The 22910-nt window shown below is 33.2% G+C and overlaps 2 protein-coding genes across 6 annotated transcripts in view; both read left to right on the top strand.

Annotated features, from left to right (window-relative positions):
- The window catches only part of Mical (Molecule interacting with CasL), a 40328-nt gene extending 18162 nt beyond the window's left edge, over window positions 1-22166 (top strand). Inside the window, exons 2-16 of one of the 5 annotated variants that reach the window (XM_070634172.1) lie at window positions 879-2388; window positions 2457-2707; window positions 2798-3171; window positions 3253-3332; window positions 3761-4018; window positions 4396-5038; window positions 5103-5719; window positions 5843-11237; window positions 11903-15817; window positions 15951-15983; window positions 17866-18007; window positions 18067-18157; window positions 18279-18595; window positions 18700-19001; window positions 20620-22166. In XM_070634172.1, coding sequence (XP_070490273.1) covers window positions 889-2388; window positions 2457-2707; window positions 2798-3171; window positions 3253-3332; window positions 3761-4018; window positions 4396-5038; window positions 5103-5719; window positions 5843-10984 — 8865 coding nt within the window. In that variant the 5' untranslated portion in view covers window positions 879-888 and the 3' untranslated portion in view covers window positions 10985-11237; window positions 11903-15817; window positions 15951-15983; ... (3 more) ...; window positions 18700-19001; window positions 20620-22166. Of the gene's footprint in view, window positions 1-878; window positions 2389-2456; window positions 2708-2797; window positions 3172-3252; window positions 3333-3760; window positions 4019-4395; window positions 5039-5102; window positions 5720-5842; window positions 11238-11902; window positions 15818-15950; window positions 15984-17485; window positions 17824-17865; window positions 18008-18066; window positions 18158-18278; window positions 18596-18699; window positions 19002-20619 lie in introns of those variants that run through there. The other 4 variants (XM_070634176.1, XM_070634173.1, XM_070634174.1 and 1 more) reach the window with 4 other exon arrangements.
- Window positions 11797-19253, top strand: LOC139086436 (F-actin-monooxygenase Mical-like). Its single transcript, XM_070634894.1, has 7 exons — window positions 11797-11829; window positions 11903-15817; window positions 15951-15983; window positions 17866-18007; window positions 18067-18157; window positions 18279-18595; window positions 18700-19253. The coding sequence occupies exons 1-7, from the start codon at window positions 11797-11799 to the stop codon at window positions 19251-19253; spliced, it is 5085 nt and encodes a 1694-aa protein (XP_070490995.1).
- Window positions 22167-22910: the final 744 nt, after the last annotated feature.

Here is a 22910-nt window from a genome sequence, read left to right as displayed (position 1 = left end):
AGAAACTAAGTTGCGATTGCAAAATATCAATTAAAAAGCTACAATATTGACACCCATTGGGAGGGTCAGTGTCAATGCTCTGTTTCACCTCACTTGTTTCGTTGTACAAAAAAAATTAATATTCACCAATAAAAAAAAATTCAATTTATATAGCCACAGTCATGATATGAATTTCAACACAATACCGACATAAAAAACCGACATGGAGACAGAGAGTCTACATTATCTTATCGATTTCAAAACGCATGCATGAACCATTAATCTCCGAGATATGACGTCGCTGATGAATAATACACAAAAATTTCGTTTCTTTCTTGTTGTTTTGCTAACGAACTTGCTTACAGCTTCTTATTAGTCATATGATAGAGAAAGAAAGGCATAAAAACAGTTAAACATATTCATTTATTATTCATTCAATTAAATACTTGCCAAAAAAACTGAAATTGCTATGAAAAATAGCTTTCTGTGTACTCACATCCCACCATGCTGTGTATAATACGGAAATTTCATTAATGAATTATTTTACTTATATATCGTATATTTAATTATAGCTGTTCAGATACATCTTATTATTGCTTTTGACGAGTAACTGAAATAAGAGCCAATTATAAATTCCTTCTGATGTTTTCGAGAAACAAATATGGTTGCATAGATATCCAAGAAAGGTGATTTACAGACAGTATGAATGAATTTTCTTTGACATTTATAAGGCTATGATTTACTGAAAATTTGCCAGAGATTGATTCCCATGAAATAAAACAAAAATCATAATGAAGCGTGTATATTTAGCACTTTATAACTTGTATTTACCGCCTCGTAATTTATATCCTGTCTTAAAAATATTTTTTACTAAAAATTCCTCTCAATTTTATTTACAGAATTTAGAAAATGCATCGGCAGAATTTCCACTACAATAACACCGGTCAGCAGCAGACCAGCGAACAAGCGATGGCTGCTATGATGGAAAATGATGCAGCCGCATTGGCAGCAGAAATGTTTGATCATTTCTCATCCGCCGTAACGATGCGACAAATTATGGGTTTATTTCGAAGTATGTGTGATACAATTGGGTTACGTCCAGGACCTATCAATGAATTTTATCCAAAGCTCAAAGCAAAAATAAAGAATTGGAAGGCACAAGCGCTGTGGAAAAAGATCGATGCACGTCTAGCTCATCGTGTTTATAATAAAGGAACAGCATGTTCTGGAACTAGAGTTTTAGTAATTGGAGCAGGACCTTGCGGGTTAAGGTCAGCTATTGAAGCACAACTCCTTGGCGCTAAAGTCGTAGTGCTAGAGAAACGTGATCGTATAACAAGAAACAATGTGCTCCATTTATGGCCATTTTTAATTCATGATCTGCGAGCACTTGGTGCTAAGAAATTTTATGGAAAATTTTGTGCTGGTTCTATAGATCATATTTCAATTAGACAGCTACAATGTCTAATGTTAAAAATATCATTACTTCTTGGAATTGAAATACATGAAGGAGTGAGCTTTGAAGGTTTGGTAGAACCAAGTGATGGTTTAGGATGGCGTTGCTTGGCTGCACCAAGTGACCATCCCATAACACATTATGAATTTGATGTTCTCATTGGTGCTGATGGAAAAAGAAATACTCTTTCCGGTTTTGGACGTAAGGAATTTCGTGGAAAGTTAGCAATTGCAATCACTGCAAATTTTATAAATAGACGCACGGAGGAAGAAGCCAGAATAGAGGAAATTAGTGGAGTTGCTTTCATATTTAATCAATCATTCTTCAAAGAGCTTTATCATCAAACGGGAATTGATTTAGAAAATATTGTTTATTATAAGGACGATACACATTATTTTGTAATGACTGCAAAGAAACATAGTTTATTGGACAAAGGAGTAATTATTCAAGATTTTAGTGATCCTGCTGAGCTCCTACATCAAAATAATGTTAATACACAGAAACTTCAAGATTATGCAAGAGAAGCGGCTGATTTTTCAACAAAATACCAAATGCCAAGCTTTGAATTTGCAGTCAATCATTATGGCAAGCCTGATGTTGCAATGTTTGACTTTACATCGATGTTTGCTGCTGAGAATTCATCACGAATGATTGTACGCAAAAATTATCGTCTTCTCATGTGTATCGTAGGTGATAGTTTATTGGAACCATTTTGGCCTAGTGGAAGCGGTTGTGCAAGAGGATTTTTATCCGCCATGGATGCCGCATATGCAATCAAATTATTTTCAAATTCAAATAACAGCTTGCTGTCTGTTCTTTCACAACGTGAGAGTATCTATCGTTTATTAGCTCAGACAACACCTGAAAATTTGCATCGTGATCATGGAGGTTATACATTAGATCCAATGACTCGATATCCAAACCTTAATCGACAATTTGTGCTTCCACATCAGGTAAAGTATATCTCGTTTTGTACAGTCTCATTTAAAATGTCTAACCTGCTTTATAAATAATATAATAGGTGAAACATCTTCTTGACACCGATGACCCAACGTTATTGGAATTAACTTATATGGATACAAATACTATTCAATCGTTACCTGAGCCTCCAATAAAGACACGAAAACGAAGAACTGCCGATACAACACCAATGGCGAATGTACTTCTTGCATGGATAAGAAGTCATTTAAAAGATCAAGAATTTATTTCAGAAATCGTTGAACCATCCCAAATATTCACGAATGGAAAGGTTTTATGTGCACTTATTCATAGGTAAGCAAAAAATGGTAAATATTCTTTTGAAATTGAATTTAACCTTGAAAGTTTTGCTTTGCGCAAACAAACAAAAATGTTTATATACAGATATAGACCCGATTTATGTGATTGGAATGCAATAGAAAATGCTTTGCCAGAGGAATCAAATGAGATTGCTTTTAGTATATTTGAAAAAGAATTTAAAATACCTCGCGTAATGTCGGCTGATGAATCAATTACATTACAAGATATTGATATCAAAACATGGCTACATTATTTGGAGCAAATCTGTGAAGTATTCAGAGGCGAAATTCCACATGTCAAACATCCTAAATTGGATTATGCGGAATTCAAGCAGAAAACTCAAACACAAAAAACCAACAACATGTCAGACTTTACAAAATTACATCGCATCGCTGCTGCTAAACGAGAGGCTGCGAATGATGAAAATGGTGCTAAAAAATCACGTGATAAATTGCCAGGTAAATGGGATATAAATCTTGACATATCAGCACGCGTGCATAAATTTAATTAAAAATTCTTGTCTTAATTCCTATGCTTAGTATCACCCACCCGAGAACAGAACATAGAACATCGTAGAGGACGTAAACGAAGAAGCTACGAGAAATATGGAGGAAATATTGTAAGTTTGTTAACAAAATTATTTCTACAAAAAATGATTTTCGGTTCCTATTGAATAATATTATTTACATTTTAATGACTATCGTGTGTCATAAGGGAATTCGAACTCAATTGGCAAGAACATTAGTTAAGTTATAAAAATTTCTTTCAGTACCATTTCGATGAAATTCGGTCATTTTGTTACAAGTGGCTCTTGATGTCGATTAATTTTGTGATTATTTTCTACATCATTGGATTATTAGTTTTTTAAGCTAGGAATTATATACATACTTGACTCTCACTCAATTTTTGCTTCTATTAATAGCACTAATGCATAGACATATTCCCGAATTTGTAACATACTCTTAACATTTTTTTGCAAAAATAAATTGTAGAATTGAAAGAAAATATAAAAGAATTGAAAACAAATTATAAAAATTTCTATTAAAGGAAGAAAGAATGGCACGTTTAGCAGATATAGATGCAAATCGTATTGATCGTCAAAATCGACGTCGTCAACAGCGAAAAAATCAAACTGATAATTTTGTAAAAAGTCTTCAAATGTTGCAAGTTGCAAATTTTTTGCGTGAAAGTGGCATTGAAGAAACTTCCGATGCGTTTGAAGATTATTCAATCTACATGTACCGGCAAAATGCACCGGAATTTACAGATCGCGTTAAAGAGTTAGAGAAAAAGTTGCTGTATCCTGTAAGCTGATTTCGTTGTTGTTGGATTTTTCGTTTAAAAATAAAAGCTTTTTTCCATAACTCTCAACTGACTTTTATGTGATGTTGCCTCTAACAACTAAATATATTAAAAGTTGAAGCTTTTTCTTCTTCTGTATATAAAAAATTATTTTGACATTTGAGCTTTGTAATATTAAATAAATTGATAAATGGCTTTAAAACTAACACCGTCGTGCTCTAATTACATTTGTTACCAAAGACGCGTTTCTTGTTGATTTATGAACCTAATTATAATTTTTGATGACTTAATATTTAACATCTCTTAATCGTTTTGATTGTGAAATGATGTTTTAAAATGAAAAATATAAATTTATTTACTAACTTTCTATCAATTCACAGGACCGTGAACGTGGAATAACATCAGCACTGCCAAGAAGTGGTAACATCCTTGATGATCCATTTAGCAATCGTATACGCAATATTGAAGAGAAATTTACAACGAAAAATGCTGCCGCAACTAACAAAAAGCCAAAAGACTTACTGAGAGCTATTGGAAAAATTGAAAGTAATGACTGGAATGTGAAAGAAATTGAGAAGAAAATGCTAATGTCAAAGAAAATTACTGACATTGGCAAGAGTCGTGAGAAAGTTCCAAAATGGAATCGTGAACAGTTTGAGGCACGTCAAAATAAAATGCAGAAGCCAGACTGTCAAGATCCAAGTGATATGAAATATAAAGAGATTGATGAAACTATTAAAGCTCTTGACAAACAATTAAAGGAAGGTTCAGCTTTAGATCGTGGCGAAAGAGGTAAAAACAAAGTTGCATCTATTGCTGCTTCAACCTTCGGAAAGAAGAAAGGTGAAGAAAATCAACAACCAGCACAAAAAAGCGGTCTGATTTTATCATCACAGGGTGTATCGGAATCTTGTCACTTCTGTAAACAACGTGTATACTTGATGGAGAAAATCAATGCAGAAGGATTGGTTCTACATCGATCATGCTTAAAATGCCATCACTGTCATACTAACTTAAGATTAGGTATGTGAACTAGACTTTGTTTTATAGATTCTCAATAATCCTTTAATGTCTTTCCAATAATTAGGTGGATATGCATTCGACCGTGAAAATCCAGATGGAAAATTCTACTGCACTCAACACTTTAAGTTACCACCAAAAGATAGCAAATTTGTTCCGAAACGACTCCAACACAAACAACGTCAAGCTGACTATGCTGCATTCAAGGCACAGCAACAAAAACGAAATTCAGAAGAAAGAGCTACGGGAGATGACCTTGATAATCGTGGTAAGACTCCAGAGAGAATTGAATTTGAGAATGCAGACGAACGTTCATATTGTGAAGAAGAAGCTGATCAAATCATGGACGAAAATGAATGGACAGATTTGAATTTCGGAACAGGAGATGAAGATTCTGTTGATGATGAATCAAGTTCAGATGAAACTGATACTGATTCAGATAGTGACAATTTTGAAGATCCAGTTGGTGTTGATGCACAAACATTACAGCTTGCATCTGACTGGATTGATAAGCGATCAACAATGCAAGACAGTGAGGATGAATTTTATGGATATTCAAGTGAAGATGACGATGCCGATTCACAAACTGAAGGTGAAGAACTAGCCAAGGCACGTGAAATGAGAATGAATGAAGTTAAACTACAACCACCACCGACTTATATTCTTACGGATACAGAAACCGAGGTAAGTCGAGTATCAAAATATTATACCTGAATATTTTCTTTAGTATTGACATTTTTAAATGGAAAATTCTCTTTCTTTTCTTTATTGATACACACATAAAAATAATTTTTCCAACATAATTAGGGTGTCAAGAAATCCATGACACAAAACAATGAAAACATTAATAATCAGAATCCCGATTTAGTCAGTAATAGTTCCCAATCCAATAACCATATTCCCCCTAATAGCTTAGATCCCTCCACCCAATCTAATCCTAAAGATGAGCTCTTGAAAAATGATATGATGAAGAAATTAAGTCTTAAAGAAAAATGGCTTAATGATAATCAACCAAAATTAAACCAACCGACATCTATCACAAATGAACCAAAACCCTCACATATGGATGTTGAGGATGAAAAGAAAAAGGAAGAGAAAAAATCTTTCTTAAATGGAATTTTTAGTAGCGTAAAGCAATTTATTAAGCATGAGAAACCACATGATAAGAAAAAGGAACCGACGCCTCCACCAAAACAAAATGAAGAAGATTTTGATGAGTTATTTAAAGATGCAGAACAAGAGGTCTGCCTAGTTGGAAATGTTGAAAGAAAAATTCAGAAATTCTTACAGAAACAAAATAGTGAGGAAGTCCGTGAAGAAGCTGATGATATATTGAATGAAATTAAGGAAGAAAAGGACAAACTTGAGAAGCATATGAGAGACATGGAACAAAAGAGATTCTCTGACAATATGCAGGCAATTAAATCGAGTGTTGCCGAGTCAAAAGTTGCAAGTATGAAAGAAGTTAATTTAACTAAATATTTTCCAAAGCAACAAGACAAAAAGCCACCAGCTGTTGCTAAAAATCGCGATGTAAAAGCTTTAAAGGATGTAAATCTTTCAAAGTATTTTCCATCACAATCAAGTCCACCATTTGGAAAGAAAGGCTCAGGTTCACCTAATGAACAATCGACAACATCAAGTGCCGCACAATCTCCATTAACACCACGCAAAAATATTAATGAAATTGACTTAGCAAATTATTTCCCAAGCACACCTACAGAAAGTCGCAAGACTTCAACATGCACACCACCATCAAGTCCACTGAGTGAAAATCCCCCATCACTAAGCAGAAAAAATTCAATTACACGATATATGGTTGCTAATTCCATACCCGCTAATCCACCTCCACCTGCACCAAAGAAAAATATTTTGTCAATGCAAACTGTCAAGAAGCAGACGCCCAAAAATGAAGGAAATAAGAAGGAGAATGTTGACAAGTCTGAAAAACTTAAGTTAGAAATGCCAAAAGATAAGAAAAAGAAGCATGATTTCAACATGTTCGACCAGCTTCTAGACGGTGCTACTGATTTAGATCATACGAAAAATATCGAAGTTGAGATTTTTGATAATTTAATAGACGAACAGAAATTGGATCTGTCACCAAGTCAAGAATATGACAAAATATTCGATACCAAAGTTGTGAATGGAACAAATTCAGACTCGAAGGAAATTTCTCCTGTACAAAATGGAACTGTTAAGAAAGTGATTAAAAAGGCTGCAAAAGAAAAATCACCAAAAAAAGTTAGCAAAACCAAAGTTGTTGCTGAAAAGGAAGAACAAGATGTTCAAGATAGTAAGAGAAAATCACCGATAAAGAACGAGGAATCACTTGATTTAGATCCAAAGATTATTCAGCTCCTTAATAAGCAATATCAGAAACTTTTAGTTGAATATGAAAGGAACTCAAAATCACCTGAAAATGAGGAGCTCAAAAATGATGAAATTAAAAATTCTATGGAAATTAATAATCCTCAAGACGTTATGCCTGAGCAACAACAAAGGAAATGTGAAAATAAGCGTAAATCTCCTCAAAAAAGCGAGGACTGCAAAAAATTCAAAGAAAATGAAAGTGAAATAATGTTAATTGAAAATAAACAGACCTCAGAGGAACCAAAACTTTTTAATCAAAACGAGCAAACTTTTCCAAGGAAAATGTCTACTGATGCTGTGGATGGAAATCCAGTATTTGATGAAGAAGAAAGTGTAATCTCAAGATTGGAAAGAAAGTACAGAAGAAGTTCCATCAAATCAACAGACAACTCTGAAGGAATGAAGGATGATGATATGAAGGAAAAAGTTGTCAGTAACGAGGAAATTATTGTGCCAACTCAACAGGCAGAAGTGAAAAAAGATAAAGAAGAAAAGCCATACAGCATAATCGAACGATTAGAGCAAAAATTACGACAAAAAAGAGCATTAGCGGATACTTATCTTAGTGAGTCATCTATTAAACCTGTTGATGACTATCCTAAATTAGAAAGTATCTCAATTGTTAAGAAACAAGATCAGAATATTGCTGAACATAAGAATCAAGTTGAAGATACTTCTGGACCTTTAATTAAGGAGAAAAGTTATGAGCATAAGAAAGTTGAGGATAACTCTCTTGTTATTCAGAAAATATTTAATAAAGAGGATAAACTTTCGGATATATTCCAAGAAGAGCCGATAACTTCAGAACATGAATCTAATAAAAAAGTTGGAAAATCTTCTGGAAGTATCCGAGATGTAAGAAAATCGATTGAGCAAGATTCTTACAATAATATTAACGGACATAAAGATGCTTTCCAAGAAAATCTTTTCACAGCACATGATTCTAACGAAAATATCGATATTCTAGATGCTTTACTTGATAAACGGAAGTCGATAGACTATGAATCATTCAATATTGATTCATTAATTGAACCGCAATATGATCAAATGGATTTCGAGCTGATTTATCAAAATGCTCAATATTCACCACGGAACTCACGCAAGAAGAATCAAAAGAATCAAGAAAGTAAATTGCAAAAGGAAGAAATTTTAGAAAATAAAGCTAGACAAGCCATGATGGAATTAATGGAATCACAAAACAAGAAATTCTCAGAAACTCAAAAGGAATCGACATCAAATCCTATTATTAAGCAGACAATTGTAGAAAATAGAGTCGATGACAAACCTCCGATTCATCAGAAGGTTCAAACGGTAAATAAGCCCAAGGGACAAGATGAAGATTATCATGAAATAAAACAACTCGTAAAGGACGACATAAAAGGTAGAAAACATGAAGATTATTCAGAGTATTCACCCACCCTCAGAGAAAGCAGTCCAAAACATACCAAGCAGCAGAAGGAAAATGAACTTTTTGAAGGACTTTCCTCTCTGTCAAGAGAAAATCTTAATGACATTTTCTCAGAATTACAAATGACTGAAATGGAAACTGAAAAGGCTTTAAAAGAAATTCAAGACAATTTTGATGCTTTAAATAATAACAATAATGAAGAAGTGCTCAAAATAAATAAGCCTGCGAAGAGAAGAAGCAAGAAGAAGGCCGAGAAAAATATCGATAACGATAAAGAAGCATTGAATATTGAAAGAAATGTAATAAACGATAATACAGAAGTCAAGAGTTCTGCTAAACAAGATATAAGCAATGGAAGCAATACACAATCATTGCGGATGAAAAATTCTGAATTGGAAAGTGCTAAACCATTGAAAATTGATGAAATTGTGCCAGATAAATTTATAGACGAAAGAAGGAAGAGTATTCAAGATGATTTGATAGATATAGAATCAGGAATATGTGAACGGCCGATCGATATAAATGATTTATTCGGTAGAAGAAATTCAGGAGAGGATAGAAGAAATGTAAATACAAAGGATGTACAGAATAAATTTGGGGAGAATAATGAAGCCGGTTCATTTGAAATTCCAAAGGTTCGACCATCTGAAGAGTCATCAAATATAAATTTACAACGAAGAAGAAGCTCTGCTGAGAATACAAACAAGAAATTGCCAGAATATTCGCAAATGGACGATAAATATGATAACCAAATTAAACCTTCATCAATTTCGACAGCCAAGGATGAAATCAAAACAAAAGATCCTCAATCTCAAGGGAATCAGACAGAAAAAGCATCGTCCAACTACTTGAATGTTTTGAAGGAAATTTCAAGTGAACTAATTGGATATGATGACGAGCCAGTTATTTTTAATCCAAATGAATGGAAACCAGAAATAGCTCAGGTCAATGTCAATAAAGAACCTTCATTACCAAAGGATAAAATCAATCAAAATTACACAAATGTCCTTCAAGACATTTCTAATAGCTTAGTTGGGTCAGACTTTTATAATAATTACGAATCAACAAAAGAGAAAAATTATTCACAGATTATTCCACCAAATGTTCAGGATCTAAAATCAATGGCTGATTACTCAGACACATTACCTAATAATAGACACGGAATGTATGCAGATGATTCAACTGATACAGAAATGTTAACACCAGTTCCTCCACCAAGAAGACATAGAATGGCTGATAATAGAGATACACCCGACTCTTTATATAATCCAAGACGGAAAATGTTATCGCCAACAAAATCAATTGACGACACAATAAGTGGAATATCATCGACAGAATATTTTGATCATTATTATTCTGTTGCACATAATAATAATAACTTTAATCAATTGGATAAATATGACTTGAATGCTCCGTCTATTCCAAGGGAAACGAACATAGCAAAGACGAAACCTAGAGTTGCTGATGACACAGCAGTAAAATATTCAAGCTATAATAGACATTTGTCGGAATCGCCTGTTAGGAAGATCTCAACGACATTAAAAGTGTATAGTAATGATGATGATAAGTATGAGTCCAAATTACTTTCGGAACGTAGCAAATCATTGCATCAGCGCAAGGAAGACTTCTTAAAGAATCAGTCAAGTGATAGCAGTAATCCTTACATCAGGGAAATGATGCGACAAGATGTTGAAAATCCAATAAACATTAGGGACATTAAATTCATTAGGAAGCATCCAAGTGTACCTCTACCTACATCTACTCATAAAAATGTTGAAAAGTCACTCAGTGAAAAATATCAACCCAGAACTCTTTCGTCTCCAATTACTTCACCGCGTGTACAATTATCTTATGGACGGTCACCTCTTGTACCGTCATCATCATATACAAGATCAACATTATCAAGTACAAATCGTATACCTTCAATGAGTAGCTATAAAACCGCAAGCACTTCTTCTCACATTCTCTCAAGTTCACATGCTCTAACTCCACCAGCAAGTTATGGCAGTAGCTCATATTCGACAAGAAATAGAGCTGTCACATCATATTCAGATCCAATAACATCATCACATAGTCGATCGACTTCTAGACCACTAAGTTATACTACATCTAATACCAATAATAAGAGCTCAAGACTTTCATCACGTGATGTTTGCAATATCTTTTAATCCCATCTCTTATATCCTTTAAACTTCCCATTTTTTTAATTTCCATCCCTTTCGTTAGCTTTAAAGCTCAAAATTATTTCATTCAACCAAGCAACAGCAAACATTTAAAAGACAACATCGATATTCCTATCCTAATCTGACGAAAATCACATTTCAAATAAAAAAATACATATCAATACAGTAAAATATAATTCATAAAGCTATAAATTAAATATATAAAAAATCGATTGTTGGGTACGATTACGAGAAAAAGGTAAATTGGCGCTTCAAAGTGCTTTAATCGTGTGATAACTCTTGTTTGTTGTTGTTGCAATTTTTACGTCCATAAGTTGACAATAATGACTTTTTTTTGTTTTTTTGTTGATTATTAAACAATATTTTTCACTAGCTTCGTACCCGCTTTTTATAGTCGCTAAAATGAATTTTTATTAATGTCCGTGCAGCACATTATGAGAAGCTAACAAATGTTTTCACAGCATGTGTAATCAATTAAAAGAAAGTATTAATATCGCTATACTTAATAACCGCAAATCTATAATTTTCTCCTTTTTTCGGATCGTACCCGGGAAAAGATAAGGACTTTTTAGAAACCTTTTTCTGGAACTTGCAAAAATTTTTAGTATTCTTAGTAAGCGAAATTTATTCAAAATTTATTCATTTTATGCTTCTATTTCATTTTTCATATATTAACCAAAAAAACATATTTTTGTATGGCCTTACATCTCTAAAACCGAAAAACTCTCATCATTCCTGTTTGATTTGTAAATAATGAATTTTTAACTAAAAAAAAATATTTTTGAACCTTTAAACTGATGACTCAATATCCACTGAAAATCAAACTAATAGTGGCTAATTGTGATTATCAGGAATAGCTTCCATTTCAAACCTTATTAATCAATTTTTCTATAATTTTTTCAGGCTCAGTCTGATACGGAATCGGATGAAGTACTTAATTCAGCCACTGAAATATCAACAGACTCGGAATTCGATCAAGATCCCATTAATCATGAACCGCCAAAAATTTATATTAATGATTCACATGTACGCCATCGACATCCAGCACGTGTTCATGTGAAACAGACGAGAACCGAAACAATGAAAAATGCAGAAAATTCTAGGCCGAATGGAAAACATGACCAGAATGTTCATTTGAAGTTTAAGCCATTAGTTGAAGTTGATCCATCGATTGTAAGACGTGAGCCATTGAAGAATCCATTGCCAGGAAATTATCTATTAAGTAAAACAGCCAGTACAGAAGGAATCGCTTCAAAGAAGAGTTTAGAGTTGAAAAAGCGTTATCTGCTTGGTGGAGAGACGGGAAATAACGCTGTTTTGAAATCAGATTCTGCATCTGCATTAGACATTAAATTAAAGAGTTTTGCATCGAACATTTCAGAATGTCAGAAATTATTAAATCCAGCAAATGAAATTAGTCCATCGATGCAAACATTCTTGCAGAGAATTGACCGTAATAATGAATTGAACAAGAGCCAACATTCATTTGGAATCAGCAAGGAATTAAAGGACAAATATAATAATAACAATAATAATAACAGTAATAGTAATGATCAAGAAGAAAAGGAAAATTGTCCACTTGACTCTAATAAAAAGCAGGAAGTGACAATTGAAACTGTCAACACGACATTGATTGAAACGAAAATTCGTGAAATGTCACCGGAAGTGCCAAAACTACCAGAAATTGAAATAATTGAAACTATTGACCTTACAACACCAGAAAAGAAGCAACCAATTGTAGATTTAGATAACGTAGAGATACCACAAAATACTATCGATGACAATAAGCAGTTTATTGAAAATATGGAAAAATCTACGTCATTACAAGAGACAAATTTGAAAATTAAAACTAAATTAGATAGTATGTTCATCGACTTAACGGTCGATTCGCCACCAAAAGAAAATCACGTGAATGGAACGGCCAACAAAGAGCAAATACATAATAACAATATTATAAGTTCAGTGCCAGATATAATTAGTAACATATCCACCAAAATTAATGGTGCGTCCAAAGATGAAGAAAGCATAGAAAGGCCTAGAAGTCCCGCCCATGAAACGACAATTGAAGTACCTCAAATGTGGACTAAGCCAGTTGATACTGCAAAAGACATTGATACAGACAGTTTATCAAATAACTCTTCAACATCAAGTCTTGAAGATATACCGCATTTTATTCTTGACTCGACCACAAGCCCTGAAACACAGAATGAAAATGCAAACTTCCAGAATCAGCCACCACGTTTAGAAGTTCGTGACTCATCTGGAGAATTGATGCAAATTGATAGCTTAATGATTATTGATGGTCAATATATTGGTGATCCTGAAGATTTGCCATTATTTGAAGACCAACAGCAACCAGCAGCGATCCCAGAAAAGGCTGAAAATTCATCAATGGAAGGTTCCATATCCTCAACGAAACATTTGAAATTCGACACGAAAAATGAAAATAAATTGGAAAGTCTTAAGCATCTTCCACTTATTGTTGCACATGAAGACATTCCAAATCAACCACATGTACAATTGAGATTTAGTGATAAAATCTCACCAATTCAGACTCCAGAAGATGGCGATAAGACTCCATTAGCAGGAGGTCCTGTACCATTAGCTCATATTTCTGATTCTGAAAATGAAATTACTGGTCAAGGTCTGACAGAGACTGAACTCTCTGACTGGGCAGCAGATGATGCCGTTTCTGAAAACTTCATGGACATTGAATTTGTTTTAAATTCAGGTAAAGGAACCATGAAACGTAATAAAAAGATGAGAAGTCTAAAGTCTGAGTCTGAAAGATTAAAGTCGAGATCACCGCAAAAGAAGAACAAAGGTGAATCGGAGTGTGGAATTTTAAAGAATCTTGCAATCGAGGAAATTGATTTCATGGATACTGGATCAGAAGCAGAATCAATTGAGACTCATTCAGCATCAAATCGTGTTGTACTTAAAAATCACGGTTATGTAAAGTTTGTTGATCATCATCATAACGGTTCAATCAACCGTAGTGCATATAATGCTTATGAAAATGATAAAAATATGGCAAAAGAGAAATCTCCACCGCCTGTAGTTGAAGCAATCAATATGGAAATTGTTAATGTTGACTTTATAGAACAAGGTGCCTATATTCTGAACAATAATAATGATAATTGTAATAGTAATGTAAATGAACAAAAAACTCCAGTAAATGAGGATGATGGTGGTCAATTATTGGATAGTCTGAATGCATCATGTGATGATATAGATGAAGATAGTTTAATAGCAATTGATGATAAGAATCAAGAAAGTTTGCCTACAACAACATTTACAACTACAGAAACTGAAGATTTGACCATAGTTACTAGTCCATTAGAATCGTTACCTAAACATATTGTGGAGCCATCAACGCCAACAAATAATACTACAACAACAATTTCAAGTACTGTGATAACAAGCACATCTACACCATCCGATAAATATGAAGAATATGAACGTGCTCGATTTGAACGGAACTCAGCTGAACGAGCTTCAAGTACGAGTCGAATGAGTCGAGAACATATTGAGGAAATGGGAGGATATGAAGAATACGTAAAAAGTTTACAAATGAAGATTGCACAAATCAGTAGCGGAAGGGAATCATTGGAGAAGAAAACTCGAAGAAAACTTTCGAAAAGTGATCTTTTAGGCAGCACTGAATTACCCGATGATTTAACAAAGCCACAAGATAATAAGAGCATCTTCGGTAAATTAGCGCAGGTTGAGGCACCACAAACATTGAGTAATAAACTCGAGGAATTAACAAGAGAACGCACAAAGCAGAAAGATATAATCCATGATTTAGTCATGAATAAGTTACAAGCAAAGAAACAACTTAATGCTGAAAAACGATTAAATAGAAGTAAAAACAGAACTAATTTTATGTCGTCCATGCAACAGCCTAATACAGAGCAACAAGATACAAATGTTTTAACAGAAATTACTCCAAATAAGGAACCGATAAATAATAGCAATAGTAATGTGATAAATTATAATCAAAGGAAGTATCAAAACAATGATTATCCACCATTTGATTCATATAAATCTCAATCTGCACATTCATCGCCAACAAAAGTCTCAAAGGCACAATCATTCAATTACTATAGACAGAGATCAATTGAGCGTAATGGTGATGACGCAGAAAATTTCCGAACACCTGCTCCACCACCCAGAAATCGCTTATACAGTGACTTGATGAATAATGCTGAAAAAATGCGAGAAGATGCAAGAGCACGAGCAAAATTAAAGTCAAATGAGGATTTAGGGCTTAGTCCAGAAGAGAAAATTTTAATGCTTAGAAAGAAATACAATTTAATGCAAAATGACAATTATGTTAGGGGACAACACATGCCATCTTCATCTTTATTTGCCAATGGACGTAATCAGTCAGACGACATGAAATATCGTGAAAAGAAGCTTTCTGTGTCGAAAAGTTTCAATGACATCAGTCTTATGAATCGATTGTCTAGGGAATATCCGACAACGACTTTCCAAAAGCCTATTACTGACTGCATGTCTGATCCAAATTTAGCAGACGCATCAATTAAAGATTCAACGAAGGACGTTTCAACGTCAACGAAAACGACTAAGAGTCATCGACGTGACAGCGATAGACGTAGAAGTCTCATTCAAACAGTTTCCGATTTCTTCCATAAGAAACGCGATCAAAGTGCCAGCAACAAAGATCTCACATCAAACCCATCGACAGCTAGTAAGGATAAGCTATCCGAAAATTCATCATCATCAATGAGTGTTTTTAGCCGATTTAAATTGTCGCCGAAATCAAAAGAGTCATCAAAGGATAAGGCAAAGGTATGAAGGATTTCCTTTAAATTTTTTTTTGGGTGAAGGATAAAATTCACATAATAAGCACATCCTCATTGTACAAAATCAACAAATTTTCATCACCATTTTTCTTTATTCTTATTTATTTAACAATTTGCAGTCGTGCTGTGATTTAAGGAAAATGGGAATAAATGTAAGCTGATTTAGAAATAAGCTTTTTTTGTGACTTTTTTTTGGGCTTGATGTTTGGATTTTCTTTATCTTTTATTTTTTGGTGCTATGGTGATTTACTTCTATTTTAAAATTGAAAGGATTCGTCGAAAAGGTTCAATTGCTTTTGATTTCCATGATTCCAACTAAGCTGGATTATTTTATACAAAACAAACATTTGCCGCTAAATAGCTTAGTCTATTTTTATATACATCGCAATTTTTACATCATGTCAACATGCTTAATGCTGTGATTGAACTTTCTCTTCGATAAGCAAATTAGAATTAATTGAATTCCCTTTAACTTCATGGTTCATTTGATACAAAATTTAATAAAAAATACATGACAAGCTTCATTCTACAAAATTGGTTTATTTTACTAAATTTACATAAGGTTACATAATATATGGCATGAATGGCATAGAAGCGAATAATCTGGTTTGGTCTCTGTTTAATTCTGAATATATCTCTTTAAGTATCCGGGAAAGCACAATATGTCAAAAAGGCAAATACAACTTTTGTAGCGATTCACGCTCTTAATTCACGCTGGTATTATTTACCTTTAAGCTGTTTCAATAGTGCTAACAACATGGGATGTTTATTGATTTAGCTGTAAATAGATTTCTTGACAGAAGAGCCATATTTTTCCTTAACGCAGAGCATACCATTAAGTATAGTTACTTACTTACTGGAACATTCTCTGACTTGGAGTCGAGGTTATTTCAAAAGGCTGCTTAAGGATGTAGGCCTCAAAGTATATAGTAGCGTTAACTTAGAACGTCTACTTACTTATTTCAAAGACATCCAGTAAAGTCAACCAAAGCTCGAACCAGACTTCAATTTTATATTAAATCAAGTCTACTCGATGATAATCAACGTAATACAAATTTTTAATAACTTTCAAGCTCTCCTGTCACCTGAATTCATATCTCAAAATTGCGATTCAATTTATCGCTTCAGATAAAATGACTGTCTTCAGTTTTGATGGGGGATTCAATTAGTCTTAATTTAAAATTCAATTTCTCCGTCAATTATTTAGCATTTCTTATTTCTGCTATATAAATAGATTATTCTTTTGGGTAAAGCATTAAGATAAATCCCTAAGCTGTCTTTTTGCTCTCAATTTGTTGCTCTAAGCCAGAGGTGGACAACCTGTGTGTTGCGGCACACTATTGTGCTGCTAAAAATGCCTTGAACCGTAACCCTTGTGAGCATTCGATCAAGGTTTGCAACTAAATTGTGCCGCAGCTCATAGGTTGCCCACCACTGCTCTACGTTGTTTTCTTTTGAGTGAGTTGGAGTGAATTAATACCCGACTAATAATTAATTAATGTATACTTTTTACTTAAAAGACTTAATTAATTTTTTTGAGAGTTCAAAGCTTTTTCGTTAAGCTTAAAAGTTTCTTTTTGAATTAATTTCTTTTTAATTTAATATTTTCTTCCTCTTAGTATTGTACTTTTCCTCCTTTTTTTTGTTTTTTTAGGCATTGATTATGGCTGTAGTGAAAAAATGATTTCATTATTATACATTTTTGATTTCTTACTCACATCTAATTTTACATCACGTGTGTTATTCTGTAAATTATTATTGAGTGTGCTGCAATATGATTTTTGAGTCTTATTTCATCATGTACATAGAGTTAAGAAGCATATGTATATAAATAGAATCTTAAGGCATGGTGTTTGGCTATATTATTGTTCAACGAATACTTTTTTTTTGTGATTTTATTATTATAAGCTTTATTTCACTTTTGTGGGTTTGTTGTGCTTAAGCTTTTAAGAATCTTGTGATTTTATGAACAAAAAAAAAATCAAAATTTCAATGATTTCTATTTAAAATTCCTCAAAAATTGTTCAATAAAAGGAGAAGGAATCAACGCCACCATACACAAATGAACGTAGTCGATCTGTTGCGTCATTGAAGCAACCTGTCTTAACAGCTGTTGAAATTGACGATCAAGCTCCACCAATTCCACCATTACCGAAGAACTATCAGCGATCAGATGGTAAGTCAAGCATTTTTGTCCATTGGATGTATTGATTATCGCTATAAATCCTTTCCTAGATGAAGAATTTCCTGATCTGAATGAAACTAAAAATGAATTGAAAAAATTGCGTGCAATGTCAAAAGCTTCAAAACAAGCTGAACTCAAAAGGTATGAGACACAAAATTTTCCAACTTTCCATGCTTTTAAATTCACACTTAATGCTATGCATGCAGCATGAATTTCTAATTTTTCTATTAAAAATCTAACCTCAAAATCTCAATTTTTGTAGACTACGTATTGCACAGGAAATCAAACGAGAACAAGATGAAATTGATTTAAAAATTAAAGATCTTGAAACTCGTGGCGTTGAAATTGAAAAGTTTTTACGTGGCGAAGGTCAGAATACAGAGCAGCTTAACGAATCTAGTCACTCACAAGGAGGAACGTCTGACGAGGAATTATTAAAGGAATTGTTGGATATTTGGAGAAGTATAACACAAATGAAGAAGAGAGATGAGGAATTGATAATCAGACAGCAGGAATTGCAATTAGAACATCGACATGCACAGCTTAAAGAAGAACTGTCGATTAGATTATCGTGCAGCAGTAAGTATTTGATGTTGTCCTGGATGTTGTAAATGCCTATTAAACACTAATAATCTATAGCATAACCGCACATTAAACTTACTGACATTCTTCCTTAATTGTAGAACTTGATAAATCTGCACAAGACGTTGCCGCGGAAGGAGCCATTCTTAGTGAAATGCTAGAAATTGTTTCAAAGCGCGCAGCATTACGTCCAACTGAATATCCAAGCAGTTCTCTTAACTCCGAGAATATCTCATTGCCAGTATTACCGCCACAAACCACCATTAATCCACTACTTCAACACCAATATAGTCAACAGCCGACACCAGCAAATGCATCAAATCGTTACCAACCGATTGCCTCAAATCGTTCAAATGTCGTACATCATACATTTTCATCACAATCACATAATCAGGAGCATGATGTAAGTCCGCATGATGATGAACATTATTTTTTGTTTGACAATACTGAACATATATATTTACGCACGAATATGTCATTGTTGCATGATTGTGAAGTTTTATTAGAGACTTATGAGGAACAAATGAAAGTGACTGCACCACAGCCGATTCAACAGAATTGGCCGAGATTTAATGCACACACGGTGTTGGTTATTATCGAATTTTTGGTTCTTTACATATCCATTATATACTATAGTTTATCACAGATCAAATAATGAACAAACCTATCCCTATTATTATTAGTTACTGCTGCATATTCTTAATTTATCGTGTGAATAGAGCAGACACATTTTATTGCTGAATTTTATTGTGATGTATTATACAAATTTACACAGATATTTTTTTTTATTTATACCTATGGCATGATATACCCCACACGATATTCAAATATATCCTAATAATTTTATTGACTTATTTCTATAAACATTTTTTTTTTTATTTTGTATAAAATATCCTATATGTGAATAATTTTTGATGTATGTATGATAAGTTGCAATATAAATGTTGCATGCTAGACATTAATGGGAAGTGGAAAATGTGGAATTAAGGTTTCAATTTAAATAATGGTAATACTTGATGGTTGAGAGTTATCTTGGGAATATGGTTATAATCCATCTCGGGGACTTCTAAGCCTTTTTCATGGAGCTTTAGGCTATTCATATGCCCATTAGCCAGCTTTAAGCATTCTTACTGAAGTCATATTCCTATGTGGAGCTTAGATTACATTAAATCGGACTCCGTTGCTGGTTCTATCACTTAGTTTGTACAAATTCTCTGTCCGCACATTAAGCAGACATTCATTCATCACTGTTCTGTGCTTATATAGCTTTGAGCTTACGCATGACTTTGCGGTTGGCGTGCTTGTAAACACTAAGTGGATTGGAATAAGTATTTGGATAGGAAGTTTCGGAATTTTCGATGTTCGTAAATTCTCGAGATCTAGACACTAATCAGTAATAAAGGAAGAATTTTTTCTAAGTAGTGCTTTTCAATTTTCCAAACCAAGCCAAGCAAATTGAAGAACCTAGTCAAGGAGGATATTAAACCCCAAAAACTCTCCCTAATTTTACCTCTAATTCCATCCTAAATATAACAGCAATATGGTTGCTAAACGCTTCCATTTGATGTTAATAAAGCAGGTTTAGGAAAGTCATTAAAGTTCCGTGACTGAGCCTTTTTCATTTATTTCTTTAGGGTATATGCATATCTTCAGTTGCGTGAGGCGGCAAATTTTCCAATTTCCCGTAAAAATTGGACAAAAACAGCTGTTCCGTTAATGCATCTTTCGGATAGAATCTATATTTTAGAATCTAGACCTTAATTAATGAGTCATAAGCACAATACTTGTTTTAAATTTGAGAAACACCGAATAAAACCCACAACATCCCTATTAAAAGACTAAACCTAATTCCACATTTTCCTCACTATTATTTAATTTACCCGAATGCAAAGGAATGATCAAAATTTTACTTTTAATCCACTTTTTTAATTAATTTCAATCCACAATAAAATTAATTCTTTTTAAATTTGATAAATTAATTCAAAATTTTTCTTTCGATCTTTTCTCTTTCTCCGTTATAGATTTGAGCTGATTTTCGCAAAATTTAAAAGCTTTACAAAACCAAATTAATCTGAAAATTTTCGACGCGCATTACTAAAAACTTGTTAAAAAATTTAAATATTTTCAAATAGCCATTTTTGATGAATTGAATGTGAAATAAGAACTAAAAATGGCGCAAAATGCGCTAAAATGAAAAGAAATTTGTGAATTGAATCAATGCAGGTAAAACATATGAGAATCATATGACAAAAATCTCTTCTTATTTCTAACTTTTTAAAATATAAATCTTTTCCTGTTATTTTTGATAAAAATTAAAAGCTGCTTAAAAATTAAAGCAAATTGCTTCAATTATTTCAGTCATATACGAGTAACAGAAGATAATTCAAATATTTTTAGAGACTATCTAATTACCTTTAGGACAAAAAGGCTTAATTTGTTCAGCTGAAATTTTAAGGAATTTTTGATTTGACTTCGTATTTTGATGGGGGTTATGGAGGGGATTGTTTGGATGATTTTTGGACATAATTTGTGAGTTGTTGATGAGTTCCTTCACCTAGGCACTTAGATGATAGGATCTTTATTAAAACACAATTTAGAGTGTGGCCTATTGTGCATCTAAGGCGTGGCAAACAGATCTCTAGGTCGAGTCGACTAAAATTGACTTTTCCGTAAAAATTCCGAGTTGACTTCAAGATCTAGTAAAAACTAAGGATTAGTAAAAAACAGAAAAGAAGCACGCTCATTTCTGTCAGAGTTAGTTTCAATTATTTTGATATTACTTATTAGCAGAGCTCGAAGTTGACTAGGATTTTGTACGGACAAGTCGACTTGACTTCGTATAAAATTCGAATCAACTTCGAGTTCTCACTAGAAATGATTGTCCTAATAAAAAGGAAGCATTACCCAAACAGACAAAGAGCGTACAATGAGTGAATTCTTGAGTATGTTCATTTAATATAATTGAGCATAGTCATTGTCTGTTCGGGAATTGCTAAGAATTTTAGTAAGTCGCTCTACCAAGAATACATGCCCTAAGCGATTAGTTTCAACATCAACTCTCACAATTTTTCCATCCAAAAATCTCCAAAACCATCCCATAAATCCCCCTCAAACAAAACTAAAAAGCTAAACAAATCTTGTATAAATGAATATCATTACTATGCATATTTTCATATTTTATCCATTATGAATGGTTGATGTAATCTAGTAACATGTGCTCATTTATTTAAGTAACATAAAATGAGTAAATTTCTTATATCAATTGTAGACGGTCAAATTTATACCATAAAATTATTTTAACTTCTTCTTTTTTTGTGTGACAAAAAAAAACTTTTTTTTATCTCATTTAATTTTTTTTTTTTCATATTTTTTATTAGTCTTATTCTTTTATTTTTCATAAACAAAATTTATCTGTAGACTCAAGGAAGTGCATAGAATTTTAATGAAATAAAAAAATTATATAACGTGAATTCCAATTTAAGAATTAAATTGCGAAATGTTTGATCTTTGATTATAAATCAATCAATTAATGAAGGAATAAAGGCACAATGCTTTGAAATTTAAATAAGTAGTTTTTGTGAGTATTTTTCAGGTTACTTACCGGATATTATTTTCAGGATGTTGCATTCTCTTGTCAATTTTGTAGTTTACTTTTCCGGATTAATGTGAGTAATGAGCTGTGAATTTTTTAACCACCATACCAGCATGACATTCGAATGTTTAAAAAAATTAAACAAATTTCCTCAAAAAATGTGACTTTGGCACAGAATTGACGGTCAATGGTATTTTGGATTGTCTTAATGGTTTTTTGATGGCTTATTTACTTTTCATCGCTGGACGTACAGATCAAATGTGATCCATGACCTCCCTCACATGATGCCTAAAGCTGGCTCTATTGATGACTTCCGTCTGTGAATTTTCAATATCAAGTGCAATACTTAATTATTGCTAATAATGGATCCCAAGCAGATCGTGTAACTATCACACCTTCTCGCGTAGCAGTCCAACAATCCAAGTCACATAGTAGAGCAGAATCTAACAATGCTATGGTTATTAAAAAAACTCGTTGACCTAGAAAGCCAACGCCATCCTTAATCATAAGCTAAGACACCTAATAGAAGAGCCGAACTAAAACTATCAACGACGAATAAGACTTTGGTCCAAGGAAAGAGCTCGAAGTCTATTGAAGTCCTTACGAAAAAAAAACCAATTTTACTCGAGTCGTGCCAAGTAGACTTCAAGCTCCAATAAATGCAAAACAGCCATATTCATATAGTAATTAATATTATAATTATTTATTTTATGAACAATA

This window comes from Chironomus tepperi, unplaced genomic scaffold (genome assembly GCF_022539635.2).
Source record: "Chironomus tepperi strain 1889 unplaced genomic scaffold, CSIRO-AGI_Ctep_v1 contig_85, whole genome shotgun sequence".
Lineage (NCBI taxonomy): Eukaryota > Metazoa > Arthropoda > Insecta > Diptera > Chironomidae > Chironomus > Chironomus tepperi.
Note: the sequence above shows the minus strand (reverse complement) of the source record. Positions and strands in the feature narration are given on the sequence as shown.

Bases quoted from the DNA above. Each gene is read 5' to 3' on its own strand.
- LOC139086436 (XM_070634894.1), top strand. From the start codon at position 11,797: ATGACTCAATATCCACTGAAAATCAAACTAATA. The intron at 11,830-11,902 runs GTGGCTAATTGT...TAATTTTTTCAG, and splicing joins CACTGAAAATCAAACTAATA to GCTCAGTCTGATACGGAATC. The intron at 18,596-18,699 runs GTAAGTATTTGA...CCTTAATTGTAG, and splicing joins GATTAGATTATCGTGCAGCA to AACTTGATAAATCTGCACAA.